Source organism: Ahaetulla prasina, chromosome 2 (genome assembly GCF_028640845.1).
Source record: "Ahaetulla prasina isolate Xishuangbanna chromosome 2, ASM2864084v1, whole genome shotgun sequence".
Taxonomy (NCBI): domain Eukaryota; kingdom Metazoa; phylum Chordata; class Lepidosauria; order Squamata; family Colubridae; genus Ahaetulla; species Ahaetulla prasina.
In genome coordinates, this window is record NC_080540.1 from 194700110 (window position 1) to 194721985 (window position 21876).

Consider the following 21876-nt stretch of genomic DNA (forward strand, 5'->3'; position numbering starts at 1 on the left):
GCTGGATTATGTCACCAGAGGGAGGGAAAGGAATGAAGCTAGGGAAGGTTGCACCACACGTGCCCTTGCCCGATAAATAAATTAAAAACAGCAGGTGGCAGCACCTGCCATAGGAAGGTAGGTTTTTCCTTTATAGATATAGTCCAATATAAATATATTGGATTTTTTTTTCAAACTAAGTCCATTAACATTTTGAGGTTTTTATAATGGTTATTAAAACTACTTTCCAACACTATATTGAATGGCATTTAAAACTGACACACAGTGGGTCCAAATAAAACTGTAAATAATGAAGCCAAGTGTTCTCACTAAAAGGGCCTAAAGGAATCTGATTCAGTTTTCAGCCTATGTAATCTTATTAACAGGTGCAAGCTTTTGTGAGCTACAGCTCATTTCATCGTATTATGGAGTTGTATGAGATTCCTTCTAATTTTTGGTTATTATATTATAGTCTAACGTGGTTGTCTTCTTACTATCACCGAAGGGAGAAAACTGTGCCTTTAAACACAAATGTGACTCCAAAGAATTGAATTATGTTTTCTTCAGGAAAGACAGCAGATCGATTCATTTTAAATGAAACAAAATTTCCTTTCTTATATTAAAAGTCTCCCTCAAGCTCTCTCAGTCATTTGTTTCACAGAAAAAGTCATTGGCTTAAAATTGGTGGGGCTGACAACGGGCTGACAAGGCCTGTATCCTGTTAACGTATGTTGGATGCATTACGCAAACATAAAAAGGGATTTGTTTGCTTGATCACAGCCGCCAATTTGAAGCCAATGACTACTGTTGCAGATAGCCTTGTTTGATGATCACATAGATATGTTCATAATGTCCAGATAATAATCTTGACAATAGTACAGGTAATCCTCAATTTACGACCACAATTGAGCCCAAAATTTCTTTTAAATGAGACAGTTGTTAAGTGAATTTTGCCCCATTTTATGACTTTTCTTGCCTCAGTTCTTAAGTGAATCCCTGCAGTTGATAACTTAGTAACCTGGCTGTTAAGTGACTCTGGCTCCATTGACTTTGCTTATCACAAGGTCGCAAAAGATGATCGCATGACCGCAGGACACAGCAACCACCATAAATATGAACAGTTGCCAAGTATCTAAATTTTGATCGCACGATCATGAGGATGCTGGAAAGGTCATAAGTGTGAAAAATGGTCATGTCACTTTTTTCAGCGCTGTTGTAAATTTGAATGGTCACTAAATGAACTGTTGTAAGTCAAGGACTACCTGTACCTGACATGATTTTATAAAGGGAAACCTATGCACTACAACAAGGGTGTCGAATTCAAGGCCCGGGGGACAGATCTGGCCTGCGGGGTGCTTAGATCTGGCCCTGGAAACAGCAAAGGACGGGCTGTTTGCTGTTGGCTTCATGGGCAGTTTCTTGATTGGAGTATTCTTTACTTGATTGTTGGTCTGATGTTAACTTTGGAGTTAATCTATGCTGATTTGCAGCTCTGCGCATGCAGCTCTGCGCATGCGCAAGATGGCACGGCTCTGAGGACTCGGCTCCGGCGACGAGAGGCCCCTCCGATGTTGACGAAGCCTCGGCCGTCCGTTTAGCCGCTTGCTGTCCCCGGCCCGGTAGATCTTACTTCGGGCAGCCATATGAGAGGTCTTTGACCTCGACATGTGGTGGCCGAGACGGAGGCGGGGTAGGCAAGCGGTGGTTTCTGGCGGCCATGTTTTAGGCTCGGAGGTGGGGCGATGAGTCGGCGTTTTTTACGGCCGTTTTTCTGCCGATTCGTCTGGCCGGCTGGCTGCTAGCCTCTGGCCTGCCTCCGCCCCTTCTGACTGCGGACTCCGGACTTTTCGGGGGTAGCCTTTGGGCTCCAGCCTCTGCAATCGTGGACGACCTGGATGATTGCGGAGGTATTCCATCTACCCCTATTGCCATCTGCCTCGCTGCCATGGTTTCTTGGCTTTCCCCCTGCTGCCGGATTATGGACTTGGCAACCTTCATACCCCCCAGCCTCTCGGAGAGGTTTAGCCTTTTATATGGGCTTCGCCTCTTGGTAGGAGAGGTCTGGGGAGACCCGGCTTCTGGAGTGGTTAGGATTCTTTTCCTGGCCATGTCTGGAGATGGTTATTGGAGGATTGCGGGGAGACGATGGAGGCACCCCGGAGTTGCCCCCTGCAACCAGTCTATGACTGTGACTATTTTAACATCACCCATGCCCCCCTCGGCCTTTTTTGAGACTACTATGGCCGTTTTGGTCCTATTAGGACTCCTTGGGGGACATGGGATTTAGTTGGGGACAGAGGAGGACGGAGGAGGACGAGCCAGCGACTGGAATACCATTTCCCTCACCCCGGTTCCAGGATGTTTGGACTAGGCACGGACAGAATACCATCTTGACTGTCATTCGGTGCTAATTGCTGTTCCATTCTTTGTATGCCTTCATTCTGGACTAGTACCATCAGTCATCATCTTGCCATCCGGAGATGGAGCCTCTACTTTGCCGATTCTTAGTCTCAGCTGCTCGCATTATACTGCTTGTGAACTCTTGCGCCTGCAGGTGCCCCGCCGCAGGAATGGCCTCCTCATTACCGAGGGCCGGCCTCCATGACGGGTCTTGGGACCCACAGAGGTGGCATGCGAAAAGAAGAGCTTGTGGGGTTTTTAGAGAGGGAATTTTAAGGGGTGGGAGGGTAAGGCGGGTAATGGGGTAACCCGTCGGGTAAGGGGCCAGTTCCTGCACATGCTCATGGCGGTTTTTATTATCAGGTTCGGAGGTTATGGGGAGGAGTCTGTTCCTATCTGTGAGGGTGGTCCTATTGACACGGTAAGTGGGAGGGGCAGGTATGGCGGGCGAGGGGTCATATCAAATTCCGGGAGCGCGTGCTCGATGTCTTAAAGCGATCACGCGCTCCGACCCTGGACTTTTCGGGGTAGCCTTGGGGCTCCAGCCTCTGCAATCGTGGACGACCTGGATGATTGCGGAGGTATTCCATCCACCCCTATTGCCATCTGCCTCGCTGCCATGCTTTCTTGGCTTTCCCCCTGCTGCCGGATTATGGACTTGGCAACCTTCATACCCCCCTGACTCTCGGACAGGTTTAGCCTTTATATGGACTTCGCCTTGAGGGAGAGGTCTGGGAGACCCGGCTTCTGGAGTGGTTAGGATTCTTTTCCTGGCCATGTCTGGAGATGGTTATTGGAGGATTGCGGGAGACGATGGAGGCACCCGGAGTTGCCCCTGCAACCAGTCTATGACTGTGACTATTTTAACATCACCCATGCCCCCTCGGCCTTTTTGAGACTACTATGGCGTTTTGGTCCTATTAGGACTCCTTGGGGGACATGGGATTTAGTTGGGGACAGAGGAGGACGGAGGAGGACGAGCCAGCGACTGTAATACCATTTCCCCTCACCCCCGGTTCCAGGATGTTTGGACTAGGCACCGGACAGAATACCATCTTGACTGTCATTCGGTGCTAATTGCTGTTCCATTCTTTGTATGCCTTCATTCTGGACTAGTACCATCAGTCATCATCTTGCCATCCGGAGATGGAGCCTCTACTTTGCCGATTCTTAGTCTCAGCTGCTACGCATTGTACTGCTTGTAGACTCTTGCGCCTGCAGTGCCCCGCCTCGCAGGAATGGCCCTCCTCATTACCGAGGGCCGGCCTCCATGACGGGTCTTGGGACCCACAGAGGTGGCATGCGAAAAAGAAGAGCTTGTGGGGTTTTTTAGAGAGGGAATTTTTAAGGGGTGGGAGGGTAAGGGCGGGTAATGGGGGTAACCCGTCGGGTAAGGGGCCAGTTCCTGCACATGCTCACAAGGCGGTTTTTTATTATCAGGTTCGGAGGTTATGGGGGAGGAGTCTGTTCCTATCTGTGAGGGTGGTCCTATTGACACGGTAAGTGGGAGGGGCAGGTATGGCGGAAGCGAGGGGTCATATCAAATTCCGGGAGCGCGTGCTCGATGTCTTAAAGCGATCACGCGCTCCGACCCCTTGGACTTTTCCCGTTCCCCGGATGGTCAGGATCCCCAGAGCCTGGGCCTTCGGTTGATGTTGTGCAATGCTCGGTCTGTGGTGAACAAAGCCCCCCTTGTTTGTGATCTTATACAGGGGGGTTCCGCGGACCTTATGGGCATTACGGAGACCTGGTTGGGCACTGAAGGGGCGTGCCTTGTAGAGATGTGCCCGCGGGTTTCCGTGCATTCCATCAGCCGAGGGCCCAGGGTAGGGGTGGGGGGGTGGCGGTTGTGATTAGAGAGAGTCTAGAGCCGAGGGAGACCACTGTACCTCAGATTGCCGGGTGCGAATCCTCTTGTGAGATGGGGTCGAGGTGTCAGATGGGCTTGCTGATCACGCACCTGGCTCCTTGCTGCGTGACAGCTGCCCTGCCCGAGCTCCTGGAGATGCTGGCTGGGTGGTAGTTGAGACCCCAGACTTTTAGTCATGGGGACTTTAACTTGCCATCTTCCGCTCATCATCGACGGCAGCTCGGGAGTTCACGGCTTCCATGACGGCCTTGGATCTGACCCAAGTAGTTGATGGCCCTACTCACATTGGGGTGGCACTCTGGACCTGATTTTTCTCTGGACAGTGGTTGAGAGATCTGGACTTAAAGGAAATAGTCATCGAACCTTTGTCATGGTCAGATCACTCTCTTCTTCGCTAGACTTTCTGACCGCCATTCACCACCGCAGGGAGGCGGAGCCGACACGTTGGTTCCGCCCAGGCGCCTGATGGACCCTGATGGGTTCCGGACGGAGCTTGGGCCGCTTCCTGAGGGTCTGGCCCACGGCTCGGCTGAGGAACTTGTGGCGGCCTGGGAACGGGCCGCGCGGGGCCTTAGACCGTGTCGTGCCTTTGCGGCCTCTGACCCGGCGCAGGTCCCAACCGCCCTTGGTTCTCCGAGGAGCTGAGAGGATGAAGCGCCGGAGAAGACGCCTAGAGAGTTCCTGGAGGTCTAGCCGCTCGAAGCTGATCGACACTAGTGAAGTCCTATACTAGGACTTACCTAGTGGCATTGAGGGAAGCGAGGCGTAGCTACGCCTCCCTCATTGCATCGGCAGATAACCGCCCAGCCGCCCTGTTTGGGTGACCCGCCTCCTCCTACATCAGGGGAGCGGGATGACCCGCTGCAGGGACGTGCTGAGGAGTTTAACGGTTATCTATACGATAAAATCGTTCAGCTTCGGGATGGGTTGGACCAAGATTGCGGTGATGCGGGTGAGATGTTCGAGGGTGGTCTTGGCGATATTGTTTGGGATGAGTTTGACCCTGTGGCTCCTGAGGACATGGACAGGTTGCTGGGTAGGCTGAATGCCACCACATGTTTACTGGACCTGCCCTCCTGGCTGGTGCTGGCCCCCCGGGAGGTCACACGAGGCTGGCTCCAGGCGATTACGACCGCTTCTTTGGTGGAGGGTGTCTCCCCGGCCGCCTTGAAAGAGGCGGTGGTGAGGCCCCTCCTTAAGAAGCCTTCCCTGGACCCGGCTGTTTTAGGTAATTATCGTCTGTCTCCAACCTTCGCTGCGGCGAAGGTTGTAGAGAGTATGGTGGCATATCAGTTTCCCTTGCACCTGGATGAAACTGTCTATCTAGACCTGCTCCAGTCCGGTTTCCGCCCGGTTACAGCACGGAGACGGCTTTGGTCAAGCAGGATGATCTCTGGAGGGCCAGGGATAGGGGTTGCTCCTCGGCCCTGGTCCTATTAGACCTCTCAGCGGCTTTCGATACCATCGACCATGGTATCCTGCTGCGCCGGTTGGAGGGATTGGGAGTGGGAGGCACCGTTTATCGGTGGTTCTCCTCCTATCTCTCCCACGGGCGCCAGTCGGTGTTGACAGGGGGGCAGAGGTCGACTCCGAGGCGCCTCACCTGTGGGGTGCCGCAGGGGTCGATTCTCTCGCCCCTCCTGTTTAACATCTACATGAAGCCGCTGGGTGAGATCATCAGTGGTTTCGTGTGAAGTATCAGCTGTATGCGGATGACACCCAGCTGTACTTTTCACACCGGACCACCCCAACGGTTATCAAGTGCTGTCCCGGTGTCTGGAGGCCGACGGGTCTGGATGGGGAGAAACAGGCTCAAGCTCAATCCCGCCAAGACAGAGTGGTTGTGGATGCCGCATCCCGGTACAGTCAGCTTAATCCGCGGCTGACCATCGGTGGCGAGTCATTGGCCCCGATGGAAAGGGTCCGCAACTTAGGCGCCCTCCTGGATGAACGGCTGTCTCTAGAAGACCATTTGACGGCCGCTCCAGGAGAGCGTTCTACCAGGTTCGCCTGGTACGCCAGTTGCGCCTTTCTGGACCGGGATGCCCTATGCACGGTCACCACGCACTCGTGACGCCTCGCCTGGATTACTGCAATGCTCTCTACATGGGGCTCCCTTGAAGGGCATCCGAGGCTGCAGTTAGTCCAGAACGCGGCTGCGCTGGTGATAGATGGAGCCCTCGTGGCTCCCGTGATAACACCCATCCTGCGCAGACTGCACTGGCTACCTGTGGCCTTCCGGTGCGCTTCAAGGTCTTGGTGACCACCTTTAAAGCGCCCATGGCATTGGGCCGGGTTACTTACGGGACCGCCTACTGCTACCAAATACCTCTCACCGACCCGTGCGCTCTCACAGAGAGGGTCTCCTCAGGGTGCCGTCAGCAAGGCAATGTCGTCTGGCAACGCCCAGGGCAAGGGCCTTCTCTGTGGGGGCTCCCACCCTTTGGAACGAACTTCCCCCCGGACTCCGCCAGCTTCCGGACCTTCGGACCTTCCGCCGCGGGCTTAAAACATATTTATTTAATTGTGCAGGACTGAGCTAGGTTTTAAATTCATGGGTTTTAATTGGGTTTTATTTGTATATTTTAATTAACGGGCTTTCAAATAAGTTTCTTAATTGTTTTTATTCTGTATTTATATTTATATGTTTTTAAATGCCTGTGAACCGCCCTGAGTCCTTCGGGAGATAGGGCGGTATATAAATACGATTAATAAATAAATAAATAAATAAAATTTGGGTGCTGATTATTGGTGGAGAGATGTTTGACTCTTTTTGTTCTCTTTTGGGCTGGGTGGTAGTCTCGTTTGCATAGTCTATAGATGTTAATGTCTATGTGTCTATTGATGGCTGATTTGTCACAGTGCAGGGTTTTCTAGAAATTCCCTGGTGTTTTTGGACTTGACTTGGTCTAGGATGGTCACATTTTCCCAATTGAGGCTATGGTTAAATCTGTCTATATATGTAAGCAATCTCAGAGAGCGCCAAGGACCCCTCAGGCTTACCCTGAGCTACAAATATTCTCCTTTATTAGAGAAGTTATTTCTAATATGCAATGGGTTCAGGTGATTACATCACATTTTGGGCCTGTTGCAGAAGCTGAAATTAATCAGATGCAAGAAAACACTTGTCTTTCAGCCCCTCCTCCAATTGTCCTCCATTTTCATGGATCAGGGTTCTTGTCAAGCAAGATTAATTATTTCTAATAAGAATAGGCAAGGACTTAATCAGAGCAGACAGTCTGATTTCCTTGGAGGAAGGCATAAATTGATGGGTGTTGTGCTGATGCTGAGCCACTTTGCTCTAAGATGAGTAATGCTTCTTTATAAATACTCCTCACTCATTGGCTGCACGTAATATCGTAGCAGCCATGGGTTTCCCACACTATACATTCAGTGAGCTGACAGCCAATGAAGAATCTTGCTTGATGCATGCTTTGCAAATATGTTTGTCACAGTCATATTTTCATATTTTGAAAACTACATGAAATAAATTCATAAATGAATGTTTGAAGGGAGGCTCCTTCAGCAGCAATTGGAAAACTAATTACAAAAACCTCCTTGTGATACAGTGTGAGTTATCTTAGGACTTTTCTGGATTCACACTTTGATAGTCACTACATTTCTTTCTGACTTTGGAGTGGTGGATAAACACCTTATCCTGTGAGATGCAGGAAAATCCATTCCCTCTGTTCTGAGACAGACAGCAGGAAGTAGGCAGACAGAGGGGAATTTGGTTGCAATTTGGTGAGGTAAAATAACAGGTCGTGAGACACCTCTCCCCTTTGTGGGGGAGGCAGACAGTGGCACCAGCTCAACTGCTACCACCACCCAGCAATTATCTTAATGAGCTTGTATGGGCTCATTAAATTGAAGGGAGAGAAAGGTGCTGCCACCCCAGTTCAGCCAGAGCCAAAAAAAGTTTCACTGTTAGTGAGAGACGGCCAAACAGCCAGTCAGAATTGTCTCTGTAAAATCATCATGTGGTCCCCTCACAGCAGGCTATGCCCAGCTCGGGTATTTTTGGGGGAAGAAAACATGTGCAATATGACAGAAACCAATCCTTGACCTATGTAGTCATTTGAAAGGTGTCAATCCCTACAACCCGGTCTACATCTCAACCTGATCTATATCTCCTATGGGAGATTCTTCAGTTGAAGCTTTCTGAGCTTCCCTATAGAAGGTAAAGAAGAAATGGAATAGAAGATCAAGAAGAAATGGAATAGAACAGGGGTCTCCAACCTTGGTCCCTTTAAGACTTGTGGACTTCAACTCCCAGAGTCCCTCAGCCAGCAAAGCTGGCTGAGGAACTCTGGGAGTTGAAGTCCACAAGTCTTAAAGGGACCAAGGTTGGAGACCCCTGGAATAGAAGATCAAGAAGAAATGGAATGGAAGATCATTCTTCCCTTTCCTGAGTTCATGGACTGGTCTAAGCAACGTTCATAGCAAAGGATCTGCTCCCTTGATTTTCTAGAACCCACAGAAGAACTTCTCATTCATTTAATGACATGCCAGGGAAGGTACAAAACTTTGAGGCAATCATCTTTCTTTCAGGTGAAATACCGCAGATGACTCTGACTCAGGCCCTTGCTATCTACACCACAGGAAATGTCCCAGCTGAGGTTGTAAATATTCTGTGCCAAAGTTCTACAACGTGCTAGTAGTTAGGTCAGCTCAAGAAGCTTATTTGACTTTAAGTAAAAGAGGCTGATCTGCCCTTCCTGGGATCATAGGTCAAGCTCTTTCAGTATAAACAAATATTTGGATTGCATGATACAGGTCTTGGCTCAAAAGAAAAGTACAAAAATATGAATTTTAGTACACCGTGTTTACAAAAGTGCCTAGCTGAGGGAAAATGGGTGCCGAAAGGTTTTTTGCAAAAAAAAGAAAAGTTGTACTGATTTTTTTTTCCTGTGGGTGGAAAGCAAACAAATGCAGAAAGTGGATGGAGCAGGTGGATGTATGAACCAACTGGCAAATTCCAGAAACAAACTGATCTCTCCATTTTTAATGGCAGGGCTGAATAAAGTTCTCTGAGAAGCCCAGCTTTCATTTCTATTTATCAGAAGAGTGTGAAAAGAAGCAGGACAATATTGACAGGTGTGACCATGATATGAAATTTCCAAAGACAGAGAAAGTTTCAGTGGCATGAGGAAGCATATTCTCATAACTTTGACAGTGAAAGAGACAAAGCATACAAACCAGAGAAATGGAGAACGCCCCAAACCATCCTGAAACAAAAGAAAGTCCAACAAATACATAATTGACAAGTATATTTGCTGAACTTTTACTGCATTCTCCAGGGGTTTTTCAAAAGCTGGAAATACATGTACTTTATCAAAGGATGTTTATCCTCCCAATTAATACATGTGGGCCTCGATTTATGATGACAATTGAGCCCAAAATTTCTGTTGCTGAGCAAGACAATTCTTAAGTGAGTTTGGTTCCATATTACGACCTTTCTTGCCACAATTGTTAAGTGAATCACTGCAGTTGTTAAGTTACTAACACAGTTAAGTGAATCTGGATTCCCCATGGACTTTCCTTATCAAAAGGTGATCACATGACCCCTTGCAACTATCATAAATACATGCCAATTACCAAGCGTCCAAATTTTAATCATGTGACCATACGGATGCTGAAATGATTGTAAGTGTGAAAAACAGCCATAAACCACTTTTTTCAAGTTGAAGTTGTAAGTCGAGAACTAACTGTACCTCTGGAAGTAAAATCAATTCATTGTTCACCCTATATAACTCAGGAATTTTGCCAGTATTTTTTTAAAGACTGAAGAGGCCCCAAATACTCTTGAAAAGATAACTAATAGGCTGAGGAACTCTGGGAGTTGAAGTCCACAAGTCTTAAAGGGACCAAGGTTGGAGACCCCTGCTTTATAGGATCACCTTTGTAGCTACACTGCAGGAGAAGACTTGTGACACAAGCCTGATGGCCACAATTCATGGAAGTTTTTATTAAATTGATTAGTCAGAAAAGATGCTACCAGACTGATTCTTTGTGGCTCCAGTCCTTCTCAGTACCATCAGCCATCTTTCTAGTCAGACTACTCCATAAAATATCCTGGCTATTTCAGTCTCTCTCTTGTCCTTTGCCCACAGAGATAATGAAGTAAATGTGGGGCAGACTCTGGATAATGAAGGCCACAAAAGTCTGCTCAAAATTTGCTTGCAAGTATTTAAAAGAATAATGATTTATTTTACTCACGTATCTCGTCTGACTAACTCTTACAACTTCCCTCTCCTAGCAAGATGAAGGATAAGTTGTCCTCCCTCAACTGCAATGCATGTTAAAGTTCAAGCATATATCTTCCCTTCCCATTTCCATCTTTTATGCAGATCGAACAAAGACCAGAGCTGTACGGCTGTCCCCTTTAGCCTTTTCTTTATCCTATTAGAAAACAACCCCACCCTGATCTTTGAACAAAGGCCAAAAAACATATATACCTGGCATGCTCCCAACACTGGGTGAGTCCATTAAAATTTGGTTTAAGCCCTGACTTGGAGAGGAATTTACTTCAAATTTATTTTATTTTCATCCATAATCAACATCTGGTAACAATTTAAAGCTACTTTGGACTATGAATGCGTCCAAGGTATATAGATGTTGTCTGTCTGTCTATCTAGTCCTTAGAAGGGCTTGGTTAAAACCAAGAATGCTTTCTGAAAAAAAGAGAGGTATTTCCTGCCATGTTGGACATGGACAGATTTTTGAAAATTCCAGTGCTGCACTCAAGCAACATAGCTGTGATTCTGATGGAAGGCTGCGTGTGTAGTTGTCCAGCTATCAGTAAACCACACAAAGATTACATGGCAAAATAGACTGAGGCATTTTGCACCTTGACACTAAAACCAAAGTGCCCAGAAGATGTAACTTTGATTTGTACCCATGGCAGCACTGTCTTGAACAAACAGCATTTTATTTTATCCTTTGACCAGGATAAAATAAAGGGGAACAATGTACGGAGCTTAAATATCTCCCCTGTCCCCATCAGCCTGGCTAATTAGGGCCCAAACACAATGGAAGTATAATATAATATAATTTAACTATATTATATTATTATATATTATATATACTATATTATATATACTATATTATATATAATATAAGTGTTACCTCTTCTCTCATAAAACATAGACAACGAATTTATTTGATGAATTCTAGTTTTATGTTTGTTCAGTAGATATAAATCAAATGTTTCTCATCATCAAACACTGACTTTGTATTGAGCTAGCAATGGCCATTATTCCAGTTATGTTTTCTCTTAAAAAAATTTTCACTCGCCCACCCTAAACTTGCCTTCTCATCAATCTGAGAAGCAGTATTCATTCTTTTGACTCTGTGGTTGGAAGACACCATTTTCATTACTTATATGTAACATTGCTAAGGAGCAACAGCATGCCAGCTTAAAAGCTTTGCTAAGTGCAGTCAGAGAGGACCTGCCTGGGCAGGATGGATTCCCTCTCCCATTCCAGCAGACTGTTCGCAACCAAGGAGGGTGGGGGAGAAAGCAGTCTTAGTAGCAGCTAAGTAGAAAAACTGGCTGAGCTGTGGAAGAGGAACAGGGAGGGGAAAATCCTAGGCTGGAAAAAATTCTCAGCTTTTCTTCTGGTCCCAAGGGCAGGGAGGCCAAATAGACCAAGGAACATGCAGCTTTAGTAGTTGCCCAGGAACTTCCAAGAGTTGTAAGGTAGCCTCTAGAGGGAGGCAATGCTGTAAAACAATCTAAAAGGAAGCATCTTGGGAAGTTGCCATTATGGGTATATCATCCATACATCTCTTCATTACATGAGAATATGATCATTAGAGCAACTACTATTAGAGCAACTATGCAGGGGCCCTGTGAGCCGCTCACCAACAGAACAGGAAGAGAAGAGTCTCTCTCCCAGTGGTGGGTTCTAACCAGTTTTATCACCAGTTCACATCGCGTACACGTGTCAAACTTGCGTTTCGCGCAAGCGCATTGAGTAAAAAAACAGCTGAGGCATGGCAATCCATTCTGCCGCGCCTTACAGCTCAGCTGAAAACAAAGGAATAAAGGTAGGTATAGTGCAGAGGTGGGCGGGCGGGCCCAGCTGACATTAGGAGCGAACCGGTTCCCTCTCATATCAAGATTTCCACTACCGGATCTCCTGAACCGGGGAGAACCAGTAGCAACCCACCACTGCTCTCCACTCCAATTTTGCAGTTTCAAAGGCACTCTTCCTTTAATTTTACAGAGAATAGAGGACCATCCTGATTGCGCAGTGGTTAGAATGCAATATTCTAACAGAATGCAGGCTAACTCTGTCCATAGCCAGGAGTTCAATCCTGACCAGCTCAAGGATGACTCAGCCTTCCATCCTTCTTAGGTTCAGTAAAATGAGAACCCAGATTGTGGGGGGCAATACACTGACACTGTACACTACTCAGAGAGTGTTGTAAGCATTATATAGTGGTGTATCAGTCTATTGCTGTTGCTATCCTGGCTAGTAGTGATTGGAAATCTTATTTTCTAGAATTTTGTTTAAGCTTCTTTTGTGGTCATTGCGACATCTGGTGAAATTCCATAAGTTCTTGTGTGCTTTAGATCAGGGGTCTCCAACCTTGGCAACTTTAAAACTTGTGGACTACAACTCCCAGAGTTCCTCAGCCAGCTTTGCTAAACTAAAGTTGCCAAGGTTGGAAACCCCTGCTTTAGAGGTACTTTTTTCATCTGGCTTGAATGCAACACAATTCACCTTTACATGAGGATCCTAGTTCTAATATTGTAACACAGACATATGTCTTTTCATCAGATTAGTTTCCTTCCTTCTTTCTGCCATGTCCTCCTTACTTGCTTTTTTAAAATATATGTTCCAAAGCCACTCTGGACCCTTTTTTCATAGCTTATTCTTTTTTCCACCTTTCTCATTTACAGGTGACATTTTTGGAAAGTTTGAATAGGAATATTTTTCTGTTACCAGAGGGGAACTCCCTGAGACAAAAACAAACAACCTGCCTCTCCAGTCTAGTGGCTGTCCAGAGTCCCAAGAATTTCTTTTTAATGCACTTGTCTTGTAACAGGTGATGAAAGTGAGGGAGGAGCAGAAACTACTTCAAATTACCTTTCAGAAGTGTTGTCCTGAATTTTAATATTTATTAGCAAAGCAGTACAGGAAGTCCTCGACTTACAACCACAAGTGAGCCCAATGTTTCTCTTGCTAAATGAGACCATTATTAAGTGAATTTTGCCCCATGTTATGACCCTGCTGGCCACAGTTGTTAAGTGAATGACTGCAGTTGTTAAGATAGGAACACATTTGTTAAATTAATCTGGCTTCCCCAGTGACTTTGCTTGACAGAAGGTCGCAATAGGTGATCACACGATCCTGGGACACTGCAACCGTCATAAATATGAGTCAGTTGCCAAGCATCTGAATTTTGATCATGTGCCCACGGGGATGGTGCAATGGTTGTAAGTGTGGGAAAGGGGTCATAAGTCACTTTTTTCAGTGCCGTTGTAACTTCAAACAGTCATTAAATGGATGGCTAAAGGTCAAGGTCTACCTGTACTAAAATAGTGATGACTTTCTTTTTAGAAACTCTAAAACTCTGAAGACAACTTTGTATGACTGTTAAAGAAATTAGGTTTCTTTTTAATGTACTATCTCTCAGAAGGATTTTTTATTTCTTTTAAAAAGAAAGAGGCTTTGGGGCGGAAGGTCATGCATTTTGGGACTAATAAAATTCAAGTGACACGATTGCAATGCAGAGAGAGTGTAATTCTCAGAATTTCAGCCAGGATAGTTCTTAGTTGCTGAGAATCCTGGGATTTGCATTACCAAATTCATCAGGAAAAGATGAGACCAAACAGGATAACTCTTCTAGCTAAGATGTTTCCTCCAATGTATTGAAATTTGTTATGTCTTATTCATATGTATTCATAAAATATCTTCCAATTGATTAACATTTAATTATGGGTATAATCCTTTTGGAATATGTTCATTGGACAAGTAGTTAAGTGCTCTTGATACCCTAGAAACTGTTCCCAAGCCTTGCAGGAAATTAAGAAGTGGCGGAAGGGCAAAATGTCAAATACGTTTACTGTCAGAAGTAGAATGGAACAAAAAAGGATAAGGTAATCTGATGCATTAAGAGCCAGGGGAGCCAGATAATATACCCCAGTCATGTCATGAGTAATTTCCCACATCTTCTATTTGTAAAATGACATATTTTCCAACCTAGAAAAAGGAAAATCCTCCAAGTCCACCTCAGGGTTTGCCCCAGAGGTGGGTTTCAGCAGGTTCTGACCAGTTCTGGAGAACCGGCAGCAGAAATTTTGAGTAGTTGGAAAAACCGGTAGTAAAAATTCTGACTGGCCCCACCCCCATCTATTCTCTGCCTCCCGAGTCCCAGCTGATCAGGAGGAAATGGGGATTTTGCAGTAACCTTCCCCCAGAGTGGGGTGGGAATGGAGATTTTACGGTATCCTTCTGCCACGCCCACAAGCCATGCCCACCAAGCCACACCCACAGAACTAGTAGAAATTTTTTTTGAAACCCACCACTGGTTTGCCTCTTTGGGTACTTACCCACACATCTTCCTTTGATCTCTTCAAAACCAATGACGCATATGCACCTGCCCACTGGCACCAACCACTCCCCACTGGGACTGCAGTGCATCTTGGGTGGAACACCTGTCTCCTCTGTTGCATTCTTCAGACAGATACCAGGCACTACAGTTAGACCCTCAGCACCTGCAAGTGTCTCCGGAAAATGGGCCAATCCACTAATGGTATCTGAACAGGTCTTGTAATAAACTCTCACTGAAACCAAGGCCACACAAGCTCCTGAGTTCTGGAAAGCCAAATAAAAACCACGCTGCTGTAGTTTCCCAATGGAGGATACTTTCATGTTCAACTTCAGCGAGCCGACCTCAACATCTCGAGCTGTGAAAATGTTGTCACCTGCCACAGTGTTGATCTGGAAAGCAAAAGGATTTAAGTCAGTTGAGCAACTTGTTTAAACCAAACACAATCCAGGGGTGAAATCCAACAGGTTCTGACAGGTTCTGGAGAACCAGTAGCAGAAATTTTGAGCAGTTCGGAGAACCAGCAGCGGAAATTTTGAGTAGTTCAGAAAACCGGCAAATACCACCTCTGGCTGGCCCCAGAGTGGGGTGGGAATGGAGATTTTGCAATATCCTTCCTGCCACCCCCACCAAGCCACACCACGCCCACCAAGCCACGCCCATAGGTAGTAAAAAAATTGGGATTTCACCACTGACACAATCCTTTTCCGAAATGTAGCAGTTCCATCATAAATAAATTAAGTATATTTGAATCCTCACCAATATTCAGAACTCCTTGCATATAGAAAATATCCAGGGAGAGTGGGGGAGAGGAGTTTAATTTAGCTTTGTCTCTAAAATTCAGATTGTTGGTTTTTTTAAAATACATAGATATTTTCTTTCTTTATAAATCCTAATTCATGTATGCAACCTATCCCTACTCACCTTTTAGATCAATTCAGGACATAATTTGAATTTGCTAAATAGTTTAGCAGAAATCAGATATAAATTGGTTGTTGGAACAAATATTCAGCAATGAAAGAGACATTCAAAAACAGCTAAATCAACATTTTCTTAGCTATTTAGAAAACAAAGAATTTGGCATAACATATCCATCATGATAGCCTAGGCTGAGCTAGGGTATAAAACAAGTATAGTTTATTCAATAATAAAGCTCTGACTAATAGAAAAAATGTAAAATTAATCCTTTAAGACTACAGCTTGTTAAAAGGTTGCACAACAATATTGAAATAGAATTAGTTACTTGAGACAGAGAGCAGACATAATAAGAGAAAGCTCAGAAGCAATTTAGGTTACATATAATCTAAGCAGTTTGCATTAGTTATAACTAAGAAAGAACTCTTTCTTGCAATACTAAAAGATACTAGAAATTTAAAAAAAATCATTCAGCCATTCTCTTTTTGTTTTGATTATATCACAGAGCTCCTTATTAATCAGAAATATACAGTATACCAAAGAAAATTGATTTGAAAAATATACATCATAGAATAAAACGGATTGAACTGAACAAAGAGACCAATGTAGAATGTCACTAATAAGCAGAGAACAGATATGGGCCACATGATACTGTGTCATGTGAAGAAATCAAGAAAGGACATAAGTGAAAACTGCTTGTCAGCCTTAGATGGCAGGTTCTGACAAGTACTTTTATTTAAATGATGGAAAGATTTAGAAGAAAATATCGGTAAGATACGTCCAGAGGAGTTGTTTGACCATACTTGTTATACTTGGGCTTTATTGGTCAAAATCCAGAGGCCACGCTGCCCAGCATTTACCTGCAACAAGGACTAGAATTCAAATGTGCAATACTGTACCTCAAGAACGAGCGTTCAGGAAAACACTGGTTATAAACATAGACACTCCCTTTCAAGAAGCTGACTAATAACTCTTGAGAATGCTTAACATTTAATCCCATGAAAACAAGTAAAATTAAACATAGGGCTACTGTTTTGACAGGGGGTTTGTCTGGGCAGGAGCCTAATGCTCTGACAATGTACTAATACCCATTAGCTGGGCAGAGGGTGTGAGCAAACTCATTTCTGAAAAATTGAAGAAGAATAGGAGAGTGAAAGACAGCTGTGGGAGCTTTTCTGCTCTTGTTTCCTTTTTTAGTTGGCTGGTTTGGAAAAACCCCAGTGGAACAGACAAGTAAGCAAAAGTGCAGGGAGCTTCTAGTACTTTTCCCATCTGAAAGTAATTCAGTATTCAAGTCATATCTAGTGATGCTTTTGAGGTGTTATTGTTCTTTTATGAGTGGGAGTTAAATGGGAATTATACCATAATATCAATATCAATAGCCCCTTGAAAGTGGCTTCTACTGATATTTCTGAGCCACACTTTCAAGACCAGTAGGTCAAGACAAAAATATGGATTATTAATTCTACTCACTTGAATTAAAATTAAACGTTGCTAAGATGTTTTTCATTTATTTGTTTATTAAACTTATACACTGCCCATCTTGCCTAGAGGTGATTCTAGGCATCTTACAGCCAATAAAAACAACAAGATAAAACATTAGAACATTAAACGAATACATATTAACACTCAAATTGATTTAAAAATGAACAAGATGGCAGGGAAGGAGAATAAATGATTATTCTCAGCTCAGAATGCCTGCTCCATTAAAACATAAAATTTAAGAGCTGGGTTTTACGGGCCCTGGGGTGGGGTGTGGCCTCAGGTTGTGTATCTAATTCCTTAGATTAATCAAAACATTAATACAATGAAACTAAAATTCATTGCTTCAATGGTGCAGAAAGTTGCACAACATCTTCAATGGGGCGTATGGGGGAGAACGTCTGAGTAGGTTTGTACTTTGAGTTAGCACATTATTTTGAAACATTAAATTAAAATGCTAAACAATTCCATGAAAGGCTGCTGCCAAATTTGGATTCCTGGCTGCTCTGTTCAGTTCAAGAATTCATCATATGCTGACACTCTGTCTTATTCATTTACAGCTAATCACATTATAACTAAATACAAAGAGTCATGAACTATATTTAAAAGAATGAACATAATGCCAGGGGTCACTCAAAATGACATCATATGCAAACATAGAAGCCAAATTATTAAAATTGTTTTCAAATGGATATGATTACTGCATGGCAGAGTTAAGACAGAAGGGATACATCCAGGACATCTGCTGCTTCTAATGCAGAGAGAAATGATCATGTGAATATTTTTAAATAACTGCTTTCATCTCTCTTTGGATGGCGTTTGAATGGGTCAGTGGAGGTAGAAGGTGATCTCTGGCTCTTGACGACCACATCAGAAGTCTACAAGAGTCTCATAGAGTTTCTTAAGTGTAACAAATGCCACAGAATCAGTGATCACAATTACATAGAGAGAAATCCTTGCGTGTATTTTTTTATGTCTAAGATATCTTACTCTTGATGAAGGGATGCAGATTGTATACATATAAGTCCATTCTCCTCTCAGTTCATAGTTGAGTGAATATCACTTATCATCAAAATGATCCAGCAGTCCAAGCTTTGGTTCTCAGGGTATAAAGCAACGGCAAGATCCCACCCATTAGGACGGTATTTCTCAATCTTGTCAACTTCAAGATGGGTGGACTTTAACACCCACAATTCCCCATACTGCTGGGGAATTCTGGGAGTTGAAGTCCACCCATTTTAAAATTGTCAAGATTAAGAAGTCTGCACCAGAGAGCAGGAAATTGAGTTATGTTTCCTTTTTTCTTCCATGTAACCTAATATTTCTCAACTATTTTTTTTTCCATTATGGTCCCCCCCAAAGGAGCCTTTTTAGACAGTTTTTCCCTAATCAAACCCAGGAAATTTTAATATCACATATAGATTATATATATCAGTACTGTATGTAAATAAAACAATTTTTAATGCAGTGTTAAGAATGAGTAAATAATTTTTAAGTTAAAAGTTCAATTAAAAATTAAAAAGCAATTAAATTTAATTTAACTTTCTAATTGTATCTGTGGAGTTACTCTGAAGGTTTCCTCTGTTTCCCCCAAAATAAGACCCAACCGGAAAATAAGTCCTAGCATGATTTTTTTAGGATGCTCGTAATATAAGCCCTACCCCCTAAAATAAGCCCCAGTTAAGATTATCAGCCAGTTGGATGCATTTAGTACCATATTTCCCTAAAAATAAGACCTAACCAGAAAATAAGCCCTAATGCGGTTTTTGGAGCAAAAATTAAGATTTTCGGAGAAACACGGGTATATAAATTGTAATGTATTAAACTACAGTAGCAAATTAGCAATTTATATAAATACATAAAGGTATAAGTATTTTAAATCATTTCCAGCAAAAATAAAACAACAGAAAAAAATAAATTGAATTCTTAAAAATTATTTTAGTGCATCTAATTTTTAATTTAACTTACAATTAAGTTTACAAAGGAAAGTTACATAACCAAGAATGATTCTGTGGGTTTCCTGAATTTGATATTTTTTTCATTAAAAGTTCAATCATTGGTGTGATGCTCATAAATTTAATACTAATTTCCCCCCTGATGATATATCAATACTTTTTCTTTCCTTTGTTAATATATTATTTACTGAACTAAAATTACTTTCAGTCATATAAGATGTTGAAAAACAAACATCCTCTATAAGGCAATTAATGGTAGCCAATAGAAACACACAGGCCATCTCATGCAATATGATTTTGAGACTGGGCAATCAATTGAAAGGAAGTCCTCTTAATTACAGCCATTTATTTGTCATAGTATTGATTTTGCATTCATTTTATGTAACTTCAGTGTCATTGCCATTTACGTGATTCTCAATGAAACCCAACAAGAGAAATTAAATCCTAATACTCATATTTTATAAGGTAAGGTTAAGCCTAAATTATCCCTAATCCATTTTCAATAAACAAAATACATTTTTATACTGACATATTTGTTTGAAACCATTACCTTTCCCGCTGCAAGAATTAGGGAGTTAGTCCATAATCTTGTTCTCTATGGGAAGCAGAGCTACATATAAAAATGAAGCTAACCATGAGTCTTTTCGGATTTATGATGTCACTTCCACTTTTGCCAAATTACCGTAGTCATTAAGCAAGATGTCACATGACGGTGACTTGCAATTTTCCATGTTTCCCATTAATTCTGCTTGTTGAAAGCCAGTTGCAAACTGCCTAAATGGCAGTTATATGACCACAGGACACTGTAGCAGTCAGAAATGTGAAAACTGGTCACAAAACTGATTTTTTTTTAACTGTTGTAACTTCTATCGGTTGCTAAACAAGGCAGTCAGTAAGTAAAGACTACTTGTACTGAATGTAACTTCTAGAGCAGAACGCTTTTATTTCGGGTAAAACTTCCCTTATCTACAAAGATAGATTGATTAGAATTACCTCATGATACTATTTTATAAAAGGCAATTTTGGCTTTGTAAAAATATCTGAATATCTTTGACCGTGGCAAAATTACAAGCCATCATCCAAATGCATAGCACCTCAGCTTCTAAACCAAGTTATTGGTTTTTTTTATTTATTGATTTATTTTTGTCACAACATTATACACAAGCAAATATAATGAAAGAAAACAATAGGACAGGAATGGTAGGCACTTTTGTGCACTTATGCACACCCCTTATAGTCCTCTTAGGAATGGGGTGAGGTCAATGGTAGACAGTTTTTGATTAAAGTTTTTGGGAGTTTGAGAAGAGATCACAGGGTCAGGTAGTATGTTCCAAGCGTTAACAACTCTGTTACAAAAGTCATATTTTCTGCAATCAAGATTGAAGCGGTTAACATTAAGTTTGAATCTATTGTTTGCTCTTGTATTATTGCGATTGAAGCTGAAGTAGTCTTTAACAGGAAGGACATTGCAATAGATGATTCTATGAGTTAAACACAGGTCATGTTGGAGTCGGCGGAGTTCTAAGTTTTCTAATCCCAGGAATTCTAGTCTGGCGGTATAAGGTATTTTGTTGTTTACAGAGGAGCGGAGAACTCTTCTTGTAAAATATTTCTGGACTCGTTCAATTGTATTAATAATTAATTGTATTAATAATTAATAATATTAATAATTAATTGTATTAATAATTGTTCACATCAACTATATTCTTCCTGACTTCAAATTATCTGCATCTAACTCACTATATCTGAAGAACAAACCAGCGTGTGTATCTATGATTGCAAACAGGTTGTTACAAGTTTCTGAACATTCTGTCATTTTTTAAAATTTCTGAATACTTTTGTATTCTGAATAAATACAAGAAATGTGGCTAATCTCCAAGTCAGTCTGAAATTGAAGCGTTTGATCAGTGATAAGGAATTGAAGAACTCTGCTAATAGGATTGTGTACATTGTACTTTTAAAAAAATTGTACAGCCTTATGTGTACAACTTTGGGTATGCGTATAGGCATTGGTTTATTGCCTTCTCACTTTTATGGATGATATGTGTTTTTTTCAATCTCAGGGCCTCTACCAGAGGTTGGGAGTTTGAGGGTTCTGTGCAGGATCTTAGCTGTTCCCAGCACTGCAGTTTTCTGGACAGAGAGCTCTTATGTTGTTCCTTGGATCTGTTGGAACCACTCTCCCAGCATAGGAAGTCACAGCCCCAAGTGCTCCTATCACTATGGGAACACTTTGACTTTCCACATCCTCTCTAGTTCCTCATTCAGGCCCTGACATTTTCTTCCACCTCTTTCCTTCTTAAGCCTGCTTGTTACCATTTACTGCATTCACCTTGTTTGTGCTATCCTTATTTCTTCTTCCCCAGGGTTGACCTTCTAGATCTTTCTTCTCCTGCTTATGAAATTATACACAGAAGATTCTGTGTAAAAGAAAAATTACCGTCGTGTAAACCTTTCTGCAGAACTTTCCTTTCAATGGGGGGGCATTGAACTTTCCTTTCAATGGGGGGGCATCTGCTCATCAAGCAGGGCCTGTGAGCCCAGGAAGACCTTCGCACAACCATATGTGCCCTTTCCTAGAGAGGAAAGCCCTTCAGATAGTCACTCACTTCTGGTCTCTTTGTGGCTTGACTACTGTAATGTGCTGTACTTGGATTTGCCCATGAATCCATGTTCCAGAATCCAGCAGCACAGGCAGTGATGGGCATGCCT

General features: G+C 43.1%; 1 protein-coding gene across 2 annotated transcripts in view; it reads right to left on the bottom strand.

Moving 5' to 3' along the window:
* EPHA1 (EPH receptor A1) overlaps window positions 1-21876 on the bottom strand; it is an 82877-nt gene that overhangs the window by 23883 nt on the left and 37118 nt on the right. For both annotated transcript variants that reach the window (XM_058172854.1, XM_058172855.1), the window contains exon 4: window positions 14814-15204. In XM_058172854.1, coding sequence (XP_058028837.1) covers window positions 14814-15204 — 391 coding nt within the window. The remainder of the gene's footprint in view (window positions 1-14813; window positions 15205-21876) is intronic.